The 16,940-nt window shown below is 42.5% G+C and overlaps 1 protein-coding gene across 1 annotated transcript in view; it reads right to left on the minus strand.

The window, feature by feature from the left end:
• Positions 1 to 16,940, minus strand: part of LOC121533938 (carboxyl-terminal PDZ ligand of neuronal nitric oxide synthase protein) — a 140,028-nt gene that overhangs the window by 63,463 nt on the left and 59,625 nt on the right. The window contains exons 3-4 of the mRNA XM_045215591.1: positions 5,646 to 5,738; positions 339 to 397 (exon numbers count right to left, since the gene is read on the minus strand). Coding sequence (XP_045071526.1) covers positions 339 to 397; positions 5,646 to 5,738 — 152 coding nt within the window. The remainder of the gene's footprint in view (positions 1 to 338; positions 398 to 5,645; positions 5,739 to 16,940) is intronic.

Here is a 16,940-nt window from a genome sequence, read left to right on the forward strand (position 1 = left end):
TTGTATACTGTACAACACCGCTAGGCTATTAAACCTTTTAGTATAACACAAGGAATTAGCTGTGGCCAATCGTTCGTGAAATTAAAACTCTCTCCCCCCTCCATGGTCACATCTTGGACCGGTCTGAACCCCCCAGAAGAGCTGCAGGGTGTGTGTGTGTGTGTACACGTGTGGGTGTCCCAGGGTCAGAGTGGACTGACCCAGCCCATCTGGAGCCAATGAGATGCTACGACACCAGCTGTCACTATGGAAACCATTCAGGTCCCGCCCTGACCTGGCCTGCTCTCTGATGGGACACATTAACTGCTGTAAGATGGTGGTGAAGTGTGAAATGTTACCTGTAAATGGGATCCTGCATCACCATCATCTTACTCTCATCCCACGTCCACTCCTTCTTCTGTGGAAAGACAGAATCAATTGTTCAGTGAAGAGTGTGTCGAAGATTGTCAGCCAGAGGTTTGTGTGTGTAAGGAGTGTGTGAGAGATGCTAAGACGGTGTGAGAGGAGATCAGGACCTCTGTGTAGTACGTTCATGCCAGACACTTTAAAATGAGGCTGTCCCCGCTAGCTACTGCCATTCACCACCGTGTCTCTGATTGCCACAGTAATGAACTTTGACCTAGGCTGGGCTGGATGTTGGGCCCAAGGACTGGAGATATTGATTCAATAGAACCAACCGATCCACAATCTACACCGTGAATAAAGCAATTATCTAGCTGTGAAGTTCCATTTAGATATTTTGCTCTCTGTCGTTTTTCCTTTCTTCCCATCTTTCTCACTCAGTCTTGCTTTGGCTGCTCTTTTTCACTTGCTCTCTCTCTCTATCTCTCTCTCTAGACTCTTTCACGCTCTCTCTTTCTCTCACTTGTACTCTTTCTCTAATTTTCCCTAGCTTTGTCTCCCTCTCTGTCTTCTCTCTCTCGCTCTCTCTCTCTCCCTCTTTCATTCTCATTATCTCTCTTTCTTTCTACATTGAGCTTCGTCCCAGTTTACTGAGACAATATAAATGTCAACAGGAGAGCGATTGGAATTATTCCTCCTATTGATTTTTGTTTCACAATTTCCACTCAAACATCTCACTTTTCATACCTCCTTTCATCCCTCCATTCGGTGAGATGTAAATGAGGCGGTCTCTGGACGTGTTGACATTTCATTCTTGGCCAGAGAGCAGGCTGAGAGACAAAGCAGACAGAGCCATATAGCCCCATTCAAACCACAACACCTTTCATTCACTGTACAGCTCATAATAACAACACAAACACCACTGCTGTGCTGCGCTGTGTTCAGTTCACTCCAGCTGTTTAGAACAATTCAACCAGAGATTCTGGGTCTGGCAGGGGCATTTACTGTCTGCTTAGGGGGACTGACCAAGGTACGAGGCGTGTTTGCCTCTTTCTTTTACTGGGGTTATCAAGGTAAATTATCATTCACAGTCTAGCGATCACTACGTCTATTCTGCTCTTTCCTCCTCTCTCTATTCCCTTTGTCTGCCTCCCCATATTCTTTCCTCCTCTCCATATTCCCTTCTTCCAGTGGTGGAATAAGTACTCAATTGTCATACTTGAGTAAAAGTAAAGATACCTTAATAGAAAATGACTCAAATAAAAGTCACCCAGTAAAACACTACTTGAGTAAAAGTCTAAAAGTTTCTGGTTTTAAATGTACTTAAAGACATGCTCCAATTAGTAAGTATTTTGTTAACATCCCGCTTTAGGCTGGATGTGTCAATATATATATATATATATATATTTACATTTACGTCATTTAGCAGACGCTCTTATCCAGAGCAACTTACAGTTAGTTAGTGCATTCATTATTATTTTTTCATACCCCCTGTGGGAATCGAACCCACAACCCTGGCGTTGCAAACGCCATGCTCTATCAACTGAGCTACATCCCTGCCGGCCATTCCCTCCCCTACCCTGGACGACACTGGGCCAATTGTGCGCCGCCCCATGGGTCTCCCGGTCGCGGCCGGCTACGACAGAGCCTGGATTCGAACCAGGATCTCTAGTGGCACAGCTAGCACTGCGATGCAGTGCCTTAGACCACTGCGCCACTATATATTTTATGGACAGACAGAGGCACACTCCAACACTCAGACATCATTTACAAACGCAGTATTTGTGTTTATAGAGTCAACCAGATAAGAGACAGTAGGGATGACAAAACGTTATTATTCATAGGTGCATAAATTGGACCATCATTCTGTCCTGCCTAAGCATTCAAAATGTAACAAGTACTTCTTGGTGTTAGGGAAAATGTATGGGAGTAAAAAGTATATATTTTCTTTAGGAATGTAGTGGAGTAAACGTGAACGTTTTTACTGAAGTACTTTACACCACTGCCTTCTTCCTCCTTTCTCTGTTCTCGTCTTCCTCCATTGCATCCCATAGAGTCCCATATACAGTGGGGGAAAAAAGTATTTAGTCAGCCACCAATTGTGCAAGTTCTCCCACTTAAAAAGATGAGAGAGGCCTGTAATTTTCATCATAGGTACATGTCAACTATGACAGACAAATTGAGAAAAAAAAATCCAGAAAATCACATTGTAGGATTTTTTATGAATTTATTTGCAAATTATGGCGGAAAATAAGTATTTGGTCACCTACAAACAAGCACTCTCACAGACCTGTAACTTCTTCTTTAAGAGGCTCCTCTGTCCTCCACTCGTTACCTGTATAAATGGCACCTCTTTGAACTTGTTATCAGTATAAAAGACACCTGTCCACAACCTCAAACAGTCACACTCCAAACTCCACTATGGCCAAGACCAAAGAGCTGTCAAAGGACACCAGAAACAAAATTGTAGACCTGCACCAGGCTGGGAAGACTGAATCTGCAATAGGTAAGCAGCTTGGTTTGAAGAAATAAACTGTGGGAGCAATTATTAGGAAATGGAAGACATACAAGACCACTGATAATCTCCCCTCGATCTGGGGCTCCACGCAAGATCTCACCCCGTGGGGTCAAAATGATCACAAGATGGGTGAGCAAAATCCCAGAACCACACGGGGGGACCTAGTGAATGACCTGCAGAGAGCTGGGACCAAAGTAACAAAGCCTACCATCAGTAACACACTACGCCGCCAGGGACTCAAATCCTGCAGTGCGAGACGTGTTCCCCTGCTTAAGCCAGTACATGTCCAGGCCCGTCTGAAGTTTGCTAGAGTGCATTTGGATGATCCAGAAGAGGATTGGGAGAATGTCAGATGAAACCAAAATATAACTTTTTGGTAAAAACTCAACTCGTTGTGTTTGGAGGACAAAGAATGCTGAGTTGCATCCAAAGAACACCATACCTACTGTGAAGCATGGGGGTGGAAACATCATGTTTTGGGGCTGTTTTTCTGCAAAGGGACCAGGACGACTGATCCGTGTAAAGGAAAGAATGAATGGGGCCATGTATCGTGAGATTTTGAGTGAAAACCTCCTTCCATCAGCAAGGGCATTGAAGGGCATTCCATCAGCAAGGGCATTACAGCACGCATGACTGTAAGTCGCTTTGGATAAAAGCGTCTGCTAAATGGCATATTATATTTATTATTATTATATTATGAAACGTGCCTGGGTCTTTCAGCATGATAATGATCCCAAACACACCGCCCGGGCAACGAAGGAGTGGCTTCGTAAGAAGCATTTCAAGGTCCTGGAGTGGCCTAGCCAGTCTCCAGATCTCAACCCCATAGAAAAGCTTTGGAGGGAGTTGAAAGTCTGTGTTGCCCAGCGACAGCCCCAAAACATCACTGCTCTAGAGGAGATCTGCATGGAGGAATGGGCCAAAATACCAGCAACAGTGTGTGAAAACCTTGTGAAGACTATCAGAAAAGGTTTGACCTGTGTCATTGCCAACAAAGGGTATATAACAAAGTATTGAGAAACTTTTGTTATTGACCAAATACTTATTTTCCACCATAATTTGCAAATAAATTCATTAAAAATCCTACAATGTGATTTTCTGGAATTTTTTCCCTCATTTTGTCTGTCATAGTTGACGTGTACCTATGATGAAAATTACAGGCCTCTCTCATCTTTTTAAGTGGGAGAACTTGCACAATTGGTGGCTGACTAAATACTTTTTTTCCCCACTGTATGGGATCTGCACTGGAATCACTCTGATATAAGACTGTCTGGCAGTTGGTGTTCATGGATTGTTATTTCTCCATACCCATTCTCCCACTCCACTGACTGCATAAATAAAGCCTCATCCACAGATCTGTGTTGGTTGGGATGTGTGGATGAGGTTTTATGAGCGATCGACCAATGGACAGCAGCTATAGACAGCTGCATAATAGGCTGACGGATCCTCGCGGACATGGAAGTATCCATTGGCATTTAGAGTGGGAAAAAGTGAACACAAGCATGCGCACACACACACACACACACACATTCATTAGTTGCCCTTTAGCGTGATCTAATGAAGAGGCGTGCCCTAGAGGACCACTAAGAACAACTCAATTAAGGCCTGACTGTAATCAGTGTGGAGGGAGGGAGGGAGGGAGAAGCTAATGCAGCTAGGGGATATGTATAACCGGCCACATACATTCTCTCTGTAGCATCCCTACACCCTTCGCCCTCCGCACCATTGTTAAAGGTTAAAGGCTAAATGCATTACAGGTTCCTATAGAGCTTAAGTGTAGCCTTCAGCCTTCAGTCGCTGCCTTGAGCCATGTCTAGTGCATTAGTACTGTCCTCTCAGTACAAAAAAACTGAATAGAGAGAGGAGAGAAAGGGGAGAGAGAGTAGAGAGAGATAGAGAAAGAAGATCTCCATACAGGACTCCAGACAATGGTGGGTCGAGACAGGAAGAAGAGTAGGAGACATCTGCTGAATACCAGTGGCTTCTTTAGGCTTGTTTGCATACCTGGGGTTATGAGTGTACTTCTAGCTTTAATAGGGACTGACATTAATAGTGAATTGTAGTAAACTGAGAGACAGGAGAGAGGTCACTCAAGGTAAACCCAGTCTAACTACTGTCAAGGTTTATAGTAAACCCAAATCACTGTAAAACTGCCATAAAGAAAGCTTTATAAAAATTATATGGAGCAAAACAGGATTGGTGGGGTGTATTTAGCATAGGACGGATTTACTCCTCTCCTCCACTCTACCCTGTCTGGAACGTTATTTAGCAGGGCACAGATTCACTCCTCTCCTCCACTCTACCCTGTCTGGAACGTTATTTAGCAGGGCACAGATTCACTCCTCTCCTCCACTCTACCCTGTCTGGAACGTTATTTAGCAGGGCACAGATTCACTCCTCTCCTCCACTCTACCCTGTCTGGAACGTTATTTAGCAGGGCACAGATTCACTCCTCTCCTCCACTCTACCCTGTCTGGAACGTTATTTAGCAGGGCACAGAGTCACTCCACTCTACCCTGTCTGGAGCAATATTTAGCAGGGCACAGATTCACTCATCACTCCCTCACTGCTGGTGACAGGATATGAATCCCACTCACTCCTCCACTCACAACCCCAGGATATGACATTGCTCAGCAATGGCTGAGTGCGCAGTTTGACTGGGGAGGTTAGAAACAACACAACACCCATCCACTCTACTCCCTGCCCCTGAGCTCCAGACAGTTCAAATGGAAAGAAACAGGGCGAGAGATAATAACAGGTTATAAAAGAGAAATCAAATACTCACTTTTAACTTTTTTCTGAGCGCCACCTTCACTCCATCCACTGAGACGATGATGTTGACCTTCTTCTTCTTGATGTTCTTCACTTTGAATTCATACTGTGGAAAGAATGATTGATGAACAATAGTAAGAATATATTAAGACTTTGAATTTAAATTGCGGAAAGAAAGATTTATTAACATTAGTAACAATATAACGTTTTACCAGTGAAAGCATTTAAAGTGAAAATTAAATGAAACACTGCCGCCCAAATAAAAGAAAATATAGCTGCAAGCTGCAATGAAATGGGGTGCTGGAAGCATATACATCCTCCCTCATGTAGGCTACATGTAACAATTCAAAACACTTTATGTGCAAGTTTCATGTTGATAAAGTGAAGAGAAGTGAAGTTATTAGGGTTTAATTGAGGACACAATATATTATTTTAGATAGTTGTCATCTCAACAGTTGATGTTGAGATGTGTCTGTTACTTGAACTCTGTGAAGCATTTATTTGGACTGCAATTTCTGAGGCTGGTAACTAATGAACTTATCCTCTGCAGCAGAGGTAACTCTGGGTCTTCCTTTCCTCATGAGAGCCAGTTTCATCATAGCGCTTGATGGTTTTTGCGACTGCACTTGAAGAAACTTTCAAAGTTCTTGAAAATGTCCGCATTGACTGACCTTCATGTCTTAAGGTAATGATGGACTGTTGTTTCTCTTTGCTGATTCGAGCTGTTCTTGCCATAATATGGACTTGGTCTTTTACCCAACAGGCCTATCTTCTGTATACCTCCCCTACCTTGTCACAACACAACTGATTGGCTCAAATGCATTAAGAGGGAAAGAAATTTCACAAATTAACTTTTAAGAAGGCACACCTGTTAATTGAAATGCATTCCAGGTGACTACCTCATGAAGCTGGTTGAGAGAATGCCAAGAATGTGCAAAGCTGTCATCAAGGCAAAGGGTGGCTATTTGAAGAATCTCAAATATAAAATATATTTTGATTTGTTTAACACTTTCTTTTGGTTACTACATGATTCCATATGTGTTATTTCATAGTTTTGATGTCTTCACTATTATCATACAATTTAGAAAATATAAAAAATAAAGAAAAACCCTGGAATGAGTAGGTGTGTCCAAACTTTTGACTGTATACTGAGCAGAAATATGTGCTAATTGGTTAGGATTGATAGAGGCGTCATTAGTATTTTACATTCATTTGAATTTAATTTATCCAGGGAAAGGGTGTGAGTGTGTATGAGTGTGTCTTTCCATTTAGCAAAAAACTTAAACTAAAAGGCTGAGATCTCAAAGGCATTAGCTACTAGGGTAGCCACTTGAAGGCATTAGCTAGCAGGGTAGCTAGAGGTTTTAAGGCTTTGGCTAGCTTCCCTACATCTTTAAAGTCGATTAGCCTTATCCCTGCTGGTGTCTGATAAATCAGCGTTAAGCATATGAAAGCTTTCTGCTCTTCAAAAGCATCACACATACAGTGGGGAAAAAAAGTATTTAGTCAGCCACCAATTGTGCAAGTTCTCCCACTTAAAAAGATGAGAGAGGCCTGTAATTTTCATCATAGGTACACGTCAACTATGACAGACAAATTGAGAAAAAAAATTCCAGAAAATCCCATTGTAGGATTTTTAATGAATTTATTTGCAAATTATGGTGGAAAATAAGTATTTGGTCACCTACAAACAAGCAAGATTTCTGGCTCTCACAGAACTGTAACTTCTTCTTTAAGAGGCTCCTCTGTCCTCCACTCGTTACCTGTATTAATGGCACCTGTTTGAACTTGTTATCAGTATAAAAGACACCTGTCCACAACCTCAAACAGTCACACTCCAAACTTCACAATGGCCAAGACCAAAGAGCTGTCAAAGGACACCAAAAACAAAATTGTAGACCTGCACCAGGCTGGGAAGACTGAATCTGCAATAGGTAAGCAGCTTGGTTTGAAGAAATCAACTGTTGGAGCAATTATTAGGAAATGGAAGACATACAAGACCACTGATAATCTCCCTCGATCTGGGGCTCCACGCAAGATCTCACCCCGTGGGGTCAAAATGATCACAAGAACGGTGAGCAAAAATCCCAGAACCACACGGGGGGACCTAGTGAATGACCTGCAGAGAGCTGGGACCAAAGTAACAAAGCCAACCATCAGTAACACACTACGCCGCCAGGGACTCAAATCCTGCAGTGCGAGACGTGTCCCCCTGCTTAAGCCAGTACATGTCCAGGCCCGTCTGAAGTGCATTTGGATGATCCAGAAGAGGATTGGGAGAATGTCATATGGTCAGATGAAACCAAAATATAACTTTTTGGTAAAAACTCAACTCATCATGTTTGGAGGACAAAGAATGCTGAGTGCATCCAAAGAACACCATACCTACTGTGAAGCATGGGGTTGGAAACATCATGCTTTGGGGCTGTTTTTCTGCAAAGGGACCAGGACGACTGATCCGTGTAAAGGAAAGAATGAATGGGGCCATGTATCGTGAGATTTTGAGTGAAACCCTCCTTCCATCAGCAAGGGCATTGAAGATGAAACGTGGCTGGGTCTTTCAGCATGACAATGATCCCAAACACACCGCCCGGGCAACGAAGGAGTGGCTTCGTAAGAAGCATTTCAAGGTCCTGGAGTGGCCTAGTCAGTCTCCAGATCTCAACCCCATAGAAAATCTTTGGAGGGAGTTGAAAGTCTGTGTTGCCCAGCGACAGCCCCAAAACATCACTGCTCTAGAGGAGATCTGCATGGAGGAATGGGCCAAAATACCAGCAACAGTGTGTGAAAACCTTGTGAAGACTTACAGAAAACGTTTGACCTGTGTCATTGCCAACAAAGGGTATATAACAAAGTATTGAGAAACTTTTGTTATTGACCAAATACTTATTTTCCACCATCATATGCCAATAAATTCATAAAAAATCCTACAATGTGATTTTCTGGATTTTTTTTTCTCATTTTGTCTGTCATAGTTGACGTGTACCTATGATGAAAATTACAGGCCTCTCTCATCTTTTTAAGTGGGAGAACTTGCACAATTGGTGGCTGACTAAATACTTTTTTCCCCCACTGTATATCACACACCACACCTACACAGCCATAGGGATTTACATTTTCACAACTTGACTGGGAATAATAACTCTGTCATAACCAAATATGGGCCTAGCAGCAGCATGAATCAATGTGAACCTGCTGTCTTCATGTCTTTAATATATCCCTTTAATGTTCCTCTGGTCGGATGCCTGCTCTGTGGGAGGTGACTGACTAGGCTGGGTGTGTGTGTGTGTGTGATGTCTGTGTGTGTGTGTGTCCTCTCCTGTCTGCTCTGTAGCGACCTGCACCTTGCCCAGACAGACACAGCTAGGTGTGTGTGTGTGTGTGTGTGATTGAGTGCATGTAACTGTTTGTGTGTGTGTCCGAATGCCTGCGGTGTGTGTGGCCAGACTGGCCACCTGTCTCATGTGTTGGCCCTGGACTGACGCCCTGATACCTGATGCAGACAGGACACAGGTGCCATGTGCATTTTACGTTCAGCTTAGAAAACCCCAAATCTCAGTCTCTAGGCACATTCAAGTATTCAGCACAATCCACACCAGCTGATCCATACTGGCCAGGTTTTAAAAGTCCATTAAATGTTTATCTGTGTCTGGGTGAGGTGTCTGCCCAGGCTGGTCACTAGAAATAGACAGCAATTTCTAATATTTGAAAAGGTCCTGAGAACGTCGATATACTATATGCCTTTCTCGGCTAATGAACTCATTAGGCTCGGATCCGGAGCGTGCTGCTTAGACCACTTCACTACGGCAGTTCACAACGATCTAGCAAGCTGTGAGAACATTATTAATACTGAAGATACCTAGTGCATCGTTTTAAGCCTTCCCCGAACCATAGCCGTAACCTTAACCTCTCAGAATGAGGGCCTAAACTGTTACCATTGAGTTGTTTCTGTTTTAACCTTGTAAACATGCGGAATTAACCCTGTACCATCCATAATATGTCGAACTTCGAAGGGAAACTATGAGATCATGTTGGTCTGCCTGGCCTGTTCAGTGCAGGGCAATTCCCTGGTAACAGAATGACATATTTTATTTCATGCAGCAGTCAGGATTCTGAGCACAGCTCCAATCTCTGGAGGAGAGTATTAATTCCAGGAGAGTATTACGAATGTCTTTGGTATATCACTGGCTGCTCTGAGGCTTGCCAGGAATCTCATCCTTTGCTAACCCTGTTACCAGGTCAGTGGATAACACAGACAGCTGGGATAGATAGACAGTACAGTACCGTGACCTTCTGTGCGACGTGTGTGTGTGTGCATATGTGTTTGATGTGAGTGACCTCTTTATAGATTACTGCATCTATCTAATGGCTCTCAATGGACAGCTGGCACATACAGTATATGCATCTATGCGGCGTAATGTGACAAATAGCACTTATCTTTTAATAGGCCTGTCTATCCCTCATGATCCTGCTCCATCTCACAGTCAATCACATCAACTAGTCTGGTCTGGCAGGCTAGTGAAGAGGCGCCACAGCACATTCATTTTCAATTTCCAATCTACATCTAATACTGATGATAGGATGTTCAACAACACATGAAACGACCAAATAAACGGACCTAATTATGACAGTGAACACCGCAATGGCTCCCTGCTAAAAAAAAAAAGCACAGGCCATTAATGTTTGTGCTGCCATTTAGAAAATTAGATATTGTAAAGAAGACAGGGATTAGAATACGAATCCTTACATGACAAGAAAGACTTGTCATGTAAGGACTGTATTGTGTGTGTCTCAGCATGTGATCCATTTAACATTTAGCCTCCATATTGCCAGATAAGCAGGTAATTATTTCCTGAACATCGGCCCCAGCCGTTTGCTCTGTAATCCATCATAGCAATAACAACACCATCAGACAAACATAATGCCATCTTCAGTCTCAAAGGCTATTTTCACACACATACAAATACCATTAATCTCATCCAACAATGAGACCGGGCCATCCATTGATGACTGTCATAATAATAAACCTTTTCAACGAGTTTGGATGCATCTCTCACATGCACGTACGTACGTACACACGCAGGCACACACATCATCAGACAGTAAACCTCTGCAAAAGGTGTCTTCCAGGCAGTCAGCCAGCTAGATGTCTTGTAGTGTTGCATGGTATACCAAAACGTAGATACTTTTTTGATACTAAAACATGAAAAGCGGTTCAGTACTTGAATCTTTGTTACTTTCGGTACTTGTGTCAAATGTGTCTCACGGATCAAGTCTGTCTATCAGTGCAGCCGATGTCCCCCTTATAGCCTGCACCTGAGCTGCATCATGTTAGCTCCCCACTCATGCTGCACAGAAGTGAGCACACTTTATCCCTACCTACAGTTGAAGACAGAAGTTTACATACACTTAGGTTGGAGTCATTAAAACTCGTTTTTCAACCACTCCACACATTTCTTGTTAACAAACGATAGTTTTGGCAAGTCGGTTAGGACATCTACTTTGTGCATGACACGTAATTTGTCCAACAATTGTTTAAAGACAGATTATTTCACTTATAATTCACTGTATCACAATTCCAGTGGGTCAGAAGTTTACATACACTAAGTTGACTGTGCCTTTAAACAGCTTGGAAAATTCCAGAAAATGATGTCATGGCTTTAGTAGCTTCTGATAGGCTAATTGACATATTTTGAGTCAATTGGAGGTGTACCTGTGGATGTATTTCAAGGCCTACCTTCAAACTCAGTGCTTCTTTGCTTGACATCATGGGAAAATCAAAAGGAATCAGCCAGGACCTCAGAAAAAGAATTGTAGACCTCCACAAGTCTGGTTCATCCTTGGGAGCAATTTTCAAATGCCTGAAGGTACCACGTTCATCTGTACAAACAACAGTACGCAAGTATAAACACCATGGGACAACGCAGCCGTCATACCGCTAAGGGAGACGCGTTCTGTCTCCTAGAGATGAATCTACTTTGGTGCAAAAAGTACAAATCAATCCCAGAACGACAGCAAAGGACCTTGTGAAGATGCTGGAGGAAACGGGTACAAAAGTATCTATACCTGTGATGAGTGTGATGGAAGGAGTCAGGCGCAGGAGGGTATTTACCAAATACAGAGTTTATTCCTTCGTTACACAAAATACGCTGGAATAGCGACAAACGAAACAGGCACAGGGGAAACTATCTACCCTGGGAACAAAATGGTACGAGTAGCTCCACCGAGCTACACTACTCTCACATTCAAACAATCAGGGACTAATGAGGAGATTAGAACCAGGTGTGTGTGATTGACAAGACAAGACAAATGTGATGATGATAATTGGGGCGGCAGTGGTTAGTAAGCCGGTGACGACGAACGCCGAAGCCTGCCCGAACAAGGAGGGGAGGCAGCCTCGGTGGAAGTCGTGACAATATCCACAGTAAAATGAGTCCGATATCTAAATAAACTGAAAGGCCGCTCAGCAAGGAAGAAGCCACTGCTCCAAAACCGCCATAAAAAAGCCAGAATGCGGTTTGCAACTGCACATGGAGACAAAGATCGTTATTTTTGGAGAAATGTCCTCTGGTCTGATGAAACAAAAATATAACTGTTTAGCCATAATGACCATCGTTATGTTTGGAGGAAAAAGGGGGGACGCTTGCAAGCCGAAGAACACCATCCCAACCGTGAAGCACAGGGGTGGCACCATAATGCTGTGGGGGTGCATTGCTGCAGGAGGGACTGGTGCACTTCACAAAATAGATGGCATCATGAGGAAGGAAAATTATGTGGATATATTGAAGCAACATCTCAAGACATCAGTCAGGAAGTTAAAAGCTTGGTCGCAAATGGGTCTTCCAAATGGACAATGACCCAAAGCATACTTCAAAAGTTGTGGCAAAATGGCTTAAGGACAACAAAGTCAAGGTATTGGAGTGGCCATCACAAAGCCCTGACCTCAGTCCTATAGAAAATTTGTGGGCAGAACTGAAAAAGCGTGGGCGAGCAAGGAGGCCTACAAACCTGACTCAGTTACACCAGCTCTGTCAGGAGGAATAGGCCAAACTTCACCCAACTTATTGTGGGAAGCTTGTGAAAGGCTACCCAAAACGTTTGACCCAAGTTAAACAATTTAAAGGCAATACTACCAAATACTAATTGAGTGTATGTAAACTTCTGACCCACTGGGAATGTGATGAAAGAAATAAAAAGCTACATTTAATCATTCTCTCTACTATTATTCTGACATTTCACATTCTTAAAATAAAGAGGTGATCCTAACTGACCTAAGACAGGGAATTTTTACTAGGATTAAATGTCAGGAATTGTGAAAAACTGAGTTTAAATGTATTTGGCTAAGGTGTACAGTGGGGAAAAAAAGTATTTAGTCAGCCATCAATTGTGCAAGTTCTCCCACTTAAAAAGATGAGAGAGGCCTGTAATTTGCATCATAGGTACACGTCAACTATGACAGACAAATTGAGGGAAAAAAATCCAGAAAATCACATTGTAGGATTTTTTATGAATTTATTTGCAAATTATGGTGGAAAATAAGTATTTGGTCACCTACAATCAAGCAAGATTTCTGGCTCTCACAGACCTGTAACTTCTTCTTTAAGAGGCTCCTCTGTCCTCCACTCGTTACCTGTATTAATGGCACCTGTTTGAACTTGTTATCAGTATAAAAGACACCTGTCCACAACCTCAAACAGTCACACTCCAAACTCCACTATGGCCAAGACCAAAGAGCTGTCAAAGGACACCAGAAACAAAATTGTAGACCTGCACCAAGCTGGGGAAGACTGAATCTGCAATAGGTAAGCAGCTTGGTTTGAAGAAATAAACTGTGGGAGCAATTATTAGGAAATGGAAGACATACAAGACCACTGATAATCTCCCTCGATCTGGGGCTCCACGCAAGATCTCACCCCGTGGAAGTCAAAATGATCACAAGAACGGTGAGCAAAAATCCCAGAACCACACGGGGGGACCTAGTGAATGACCTGCAGAGAGCTGGGACCAAAGTAACAAAGCCTACCATCAGTAACACACTACGCCGCCAGGGACTAAAATCCTGCAGTGCCAGACGTGTCCCCCTGCTTAAGCCAGTACATGTTCAGGCCCGTTTGAAGTTTGCTAGAGTGCATTTGGATGATCCAGAAGAGGATTGGGAGAATGTCATATGGTCAGATGAAACCAAAAAATATAACTTTTTGGTAAAAACTCAACTCGTTGTGTTTGGAGGACAAAGAATGCTGAGTTGCATCCAAAGAACACCATACCTACTGTGAAGCATGGGGGTGGAAACATCTTGCTTTGGGCCTGTTTTTCTGCAAAGGGACCAGGCGACTGATCCGTGTAAAGGAAAGAATGAATGGGGCCATGTATCGTGAGATTTTTAGTGAAAACCTCCTTCCATCAGCAAGGGCATTGAAGATGAAACGTGGCTGGGTCTTTCAGCATGACAATGATCCCAAACACACCGCCCGGGCAACGACGGAGTGGCTTCGTAAGAAGCATTTCAAGGTCCTGGAGTGGCCTAGCCAGTCTCCAGATCTCAACCCCATAGAACATCTTTGGAGGGAGTTGAAAGTCTGTGTTGCCCAGCGACAGCCCCAAAACATCACTGCTCTAGAGGAGATCTGCATGGAGGAATGGGCCAAAATACCAGCAACAGTGTGTGAAAACCTTGTGAAGATTTACAGAAAACGTTTGACCTGTGTCATTGCCAACAAAGGGTATATAACAAAGTATTGAGAAACTTTTGTTATTGACCAAATACTTATTTTCCACCATAATTTGCAAATAAATTCATTAAAAAATCCTACAATGTGATTTTCTGGATTTTTTTTCTCAATTTGTCTGTCATAGTTGACGTGTACCTATGATGAAAATTACAGGCCTCTCTCATCTTTTTAAGTGGGAGAACTTGCACAATTGGTGGCTGACTAAATACTTTTTTCCCCCACTGTATGTAAACTTCCGACTTCAACTGTATATGTACATATCTACCTCAATTACCTCGTACCCCTGCACATCGACTCGGTACTCATTTTGTAGTTATTCCTTGTGTTATTATTTAGCTATTTATTCCATGTGTTATTATTAATATATATTTTTTTCTTCTACTATTTCTCTTATTTTTTTCTCTTCTCTACATTGTTGGGAAGGGCCCGTAAGTAAGCATTTCACTGTTAGTCTACACCGGTTGTTTGATTTGATTTGATAATGCGACACGGCATGTAGAAATGTTGAAACTGTTCATTACTGTTTGCAAAACAATGTCCATACAGGCTAGAACACATTACAATGCAAGAAGATACCGGTAGCTTCCAACTTTGTAGGCTAACTTTCCCTTGCTAGCTTACAGCTGAAGCTAACATCAATTCACTACCCAAGTACTTTGTTTGTGATAATATTCTAACCATAATGCAAAATACGTTGATTTCAAATCTGATTGCCACCAAAGCTTTATTCATTCACATAATCGGTCTCTCTCTCATGTCTCTTCCAAAGATTATCTATTGCCTCAGCAAACTTACTGTGTGTGTGAATGGGGCTCCGTCCCCCCTTGCCTCATGAATGATGTCATTAATAAGCTACTTCTATGCAAATATTGTTGATCAGTCCAATAAAATATGTCCCAAATGGAAGGAAAACAGATTCTTTGTCATCTGTAGCCCCATGAAATCAGCCAAAACAAGCTCAATGCATGCACACACTCCTATTGAATATGCATTCACCTGTATTTTGAATAGGCCTAGGCTACATTTTGATTTACCCAGTTTATCAATATAAATTATTACCATTAGGTTGTTATGTAGTTAGATTGGTAAAAACTAATTCAAATTGATTGTATGATTGTATAATTTATTAAAACGTTGACATAAAAAATGCTAAAAAGATGCCCAAAAACTGAACAGAGCAGTAGCTGAGATAATCTGTCTGGATCAAGTGCCATTCGTTTTGGTATCGAGTATTGTGATGGTATCGAGTAGGAGATACCACATTTTGGACATTCCTATTAAAGCCCATAGAAACGCATTGAATAACACATTCATAAATGGCAAAAAGGACAGTAAAAAAACAAATAATAAAAAACAAGGTTTTGACGTGTCTGTACTAAATCTAGGAGATATATAAAAAAACTCAGGAAATATATATATGATTTTTTCTGATATTTAACCCCTTTTTTGCAGTAGGCACAAAACTACCTTCATATCTTACTTCCATTTGTTTTTTAAAACTGGTACCCGTTACCTTCAGACGAGTCCTGTGACACTTGTGTGGGTCATAGAGCAAAACGAAGAACACCATCGTGTTCGTGAGAATCTCCCCTTTCCACAGTGGAGTCCCATTAGTTTGTAGCCCAAACAGTTTGGACGCTACCAAACAGACGTTGGCACATCAACGGTACCGACTTCAGACGAGTGTCCTGACACTTGTGGGGGATGTAGAGCAAAACGGAGAACACCATCGTAGTTTGTAGGTCAAACCACTCGGATGCTACAGACGTTTTCGTGAGAAGGCCGATTTTTGGGATGTCTCATGCGCTGACAAACACCGCTCTCTAGCTCTGCCACCTTTCACCGCAGATGCGGAAGTGAGCCACTGGCGGATGCAGGGGATTGAGACGCATCCAATGCAAAAAAACAAATATCTGTAGCTTGAACTCACATTTTGATGGAAATTTTTTGGTTATTTAACTTAGATTGACGAATCCACTTTAGGGGGTTAAACACAACCTAGTGCCCACATTACAGGAAGCCTTTCTAGCCCCCATGCACTTGTGGAGATCTGAGTAGATTAGATAAGTAATAAGGTAATAGCTCCATCTTACCCTTCAGCCATTTTCCTATCATTCAAGATCTCAAGTGTCTAGGGACTAGGAGTCGATTTGAGATTGGCCGACTGTGTTGTAAGACAAGTCACGGGGGACCATTAGATCCCAAATCACTTTAATTGATATTACTATAAGCAGTTTGTGTTTTGTCGTTTGAAGAGAGAGGCCATAGGCCATCAATTCCCACTCAGAGATGCCCTGTGTCAATGTCTACCGGAGCCATGAGAGGACGGCGAGTGGTTTCCATAGCGACTCGTTAGAATATCAAGATTTCCTCCAGAAGCATTCATCTAGAGAGGGCCATTACCATGTCATCATTAGACCCCTCTCTCTGTTATTCTCTCTCTCTCTGTTTATCTACCATGTTCTTACTCTTGCCCTCTGTCTTTCTCTCTCTCTCTCTCTCTCTCGCTCTCTCTCTCTGTCTCTCTCTCTCTCATATCTCACTAAGGACCTAAGACATTGGCCAATGGAGAGAGA

This window comes from Coregonus clupeaformis, unplaced genomic scaffold, assembly GCF_020615455.1.
Source record: "Coregonus clupeaformis isolate EN_2021a unplaced genomic scaffold, ASM2061545v1 scaf0477, whole genome shotgun sequence".
NCBI lineage: Eukaryota > Metazoa > Chordata > Actinopteri > Salmoniformes > Salmonidae > Coregonus > Coregonus clupeaformis.